This window comes from Cucumis sativus, chromosome 7 (assembly GCF_000004075.3).
Source record: "Cucumis sativus cultivar 9930 chromosome 7, Cucumber_9930_V3, whole genome shotgun sequence".
Lineage (NCBI taxonomy): Eukaryota > Viridiplantae > Streptophyta > Magnoliopsida > Cucurbitales > Cucurbitaceae > Cucumis > Cucumis sativus.
The window spans coordinates 12,391,898-12,394,557 of record NC_026661.2 but is presented as its reverse complement, the minus strand read 5'-3'; the positions used below and the strand labels follow the sequence as shown (position 1 = coordinate 12,394,557).

General features: G+C 40.5%; 1 protein-coding gene across 1 annotated transcript; it reads right to left on the bottom strand.

Annotated features, from left to right (window-relative positions):
• Positions 1-359: 359 nt before the first annotated feature.
• Positions 360-2,404, bottom strand: LOC101215229 (putative polyol transporter 2). Its single transcript, XM_004148254.3, has 3 exons — positions 1,958-2,404; positions 1,525-1,871; positions 360-1,437 (listed from the first exon to the last, which is right to left on the bottom strand). Exons 1-3 carry the CDS (start codon positions 2,181-2,183, stop codon positions 406-408), a joined length of 1,605 nt encoding a protein of 534 aa, XP_004148302.1. The 5' UTR covers positions 2,184-2,404; the 3' UTR covers positions 360-405.
• Between the last annotated feature and the right edge of the window lie 256 nt (positions 2,405-2,660).

Sequence of the window (2,660 nt, the reverse complement as noted above, 5' to 3'; positions counted from 1 at the left end):
TGGAACGTGTAGATGTAACGATTGAATTTGTAAGAATGATGTCTAAAAGAGCAAATAGTTTTGCAAATTAGAAAGCTTATTTCAAGGTTAATTTTTTCTCAATGCAACCTCATGAAGATGATTCTTGAAGACGATAGGCAGAGAATGTGATAGAGGGTGGGGATGGAAACAAGGAGTGACATCTCCAGCCCCACCTCACCCCTTAGACATCTGTAGATAGAAGTCAACGATTGGTAAACTTTGTTATATTTATAACTTTTTTATAAAGTTATTATTTCTAAAATTGTTATCTATTACTTAAAAAAAACAAGTTATGTGTTTGGATATTTGAAAGAAAAGTGATTATCACAAGTTCAACATTTGGAAAAACTCTAATTTGATATTATTTTGAGGGTGAACCATATTTCATGGGCGGTTGTTGTTGGAGAACTTCCATAAAAAATTACCAAAAAGTCCCTCCAACTCCTCCAACTCAATTCCTCGGGTCTCCGGAAGCACAACGTAAAAAAAGATAAAACCCACAACCCCAAAAGCCCCATAAAGGAAGAAGGTGCCACCGATAGTAATTGCGGTGTACAAGGACAAAAACGTCATTCCAACAATTGAATCCATAATTCTATTTGTAATCATCGCCACACTAACTCCTTGGGACCGTAGCTTCAATGGAAAAATCTCTGATACAACGTAGCACATCGGCCCCATCCCTATTGAATAAAACGATACGTCCGTCAAAACCATTGCAACACACAACCCCACCACCCATGTATTTTCCTCCTTTGACTTATCAATTATCGTCATCCCTACCCCTAGAACTATTAGCGAAATTGTTTTCCCCGCGATGCTCGTCAGAATCAATGGCCGTCGCCCAATCCTGTCGAACATCCCCGTGGCTATCAACACGAAAACGGTTTTCGTTATGCCCACACCCATCGTCGTTAGAAGCTTGTGGTCGGTAGATGAGATTCCCGCCTTCTCGAAGATTCTAGGGCTATACGAAACCACAACATTCATTCCGGTGGCCTCTGCAAAAAAATTGACACCCACTGCGGTGATGAGAATGTGGACGACAGCCGGAGTTGGGTGGAGGAAGAGTTCCTTCCAAACGCCACTGCCATGGGTCTTCCGTTTTGGGACTTGAACGACGTCCTCATCACAGCTTGTAGGAATTCCGACAACGGTTTTAATGTCGGCTAAACGCTGTATAGATTCTTCAATGGAGTCGGAGGTTCTGATTAGAACTTGTTTGGCTTCGTTGATTCGGCCCTGCATTACCAGCCACCTTGGAGATTCCGGCATTATCAGAATCACGACGATGCTTAACAACATTGACGGAATAATACCGAGTCCGAGCATAAATCGCCATCCCAAATTAGTCGGGAACTTGGAGAATGCAAAATTCGAAACGTATCCAATTAAAATGCCGACATTAACAAACACCTAAAAGAAAATAAATCAATTAGCCTCTAAATATTCAAAATCTAAACGTCGGATCTCTCTTTTCAATTAATTGATAAAAAGACAGACCTCCGGAAAAGTGTAGAGGCAGCCACGAGACGACGTCGGAGCAACCTCTGCAGTGTACACAGAGGCAATCAAAGAGGCAGATCCAACAGCGACCCCGGCGACGAATCGGCCAAACATGAGAAAGGGGTAATTTGGAGCAAAACCCTTGAGAACAGCTCCGAAAAAGAATAAAGCAGCAGAGAGAACAATTGTATACCGGCGGCCGAGCCAATCGGAGGTTATGCCAGCAACAGCGGCGCCAATAATGGAGAAAAGGCTAATGATTCCAACCAGAATTTCCACCTGCACATCAGAGATGTTGAAATCTTGTTGGATGTAGATCGCAGCTCCGCTCATTACACCGATATCTGTTTAAAAACCGAAAAAGATTCACATAAACAAAAAGATTAGAGAGAGACGAAGGGATTTCGCGATAGGGAGAAAAATTTCTGACCGTAGCCGACCAAAATGGAAGACATGGAAGCAACGATTGAGCAAAGGAAAGCAAAGTGATTTCTTTTTTTGGGTTTTTTGGAAGGATGGAGTGATTTGATTAAGGGAACTTGGAGCCCCGAAGTTGTAGAAATCTCATCTTTCCGGCCGCCCATGTTTGGTTGTTGGGATAAGAAATGTGAAGGATGATGGTGAGGTGTGGGTTTTGTTTGCTTGGATTCCAACATTTATGGAGTCTGCATTTGATTGTCAATTACAATAAATCAATGGTGGTTTCATTAAATTTTGCTTTAGGTATATACGTCAAATCTCACCATTGTTTCTAACAACCAAAGATCCAAAGGATCACATTTATCAACCTTCAAACCCTTCCCAAACCCCTTTACGACCAAATTGAATAATGGGCATACAGAGTGAAAATGAAAGCACAATACATGGCTCTCAACATTCATCTACCTTTCTCCATTCACTCTCAAACTTCACATGAAATTTTTTAAAAAAAAAATCTTATATTTTAAGAAAAATAAAAAATTTACCACGGACAAATTTTGTCGCTTTGCTTAGGTCATCCTCCTCATATAAAATTATCACTTTCTTCTTTTCCAAGCTTTTACCTTTTTCTTCTTAATTTAATATGCATCTTTTCTACGTTCTTCTGTTTCTTCCTCGTCATCTTTTTCATTAATTGGTCCTTCTATTTTCTC

Bases quoted from the DNA above. Each gene is read 5' to 3' on its own strand.
- LOC101215229 (XM_004148254.3), bottom strand. From the start codon at position 2,183: ATGTTGGAATCCAAGCAAACAAAACCCACACCTCACCATCATCCTTCA. The intron at 1,872-1,957 runs GTCAGAAATTTT...GTTTTTAAACAG, and splicing joins TTCCATTTTGGTCGGCTACG to ATATCGGTGTAATGAGCGGA. The intron at 1,438-1,524 runs GTCTGTCTTTTT...ATTTTCTTTTAG, and splicing joins GCCTCTACACTTTTCCGGAG to GTGTTTGTTAATGTCGGCAT.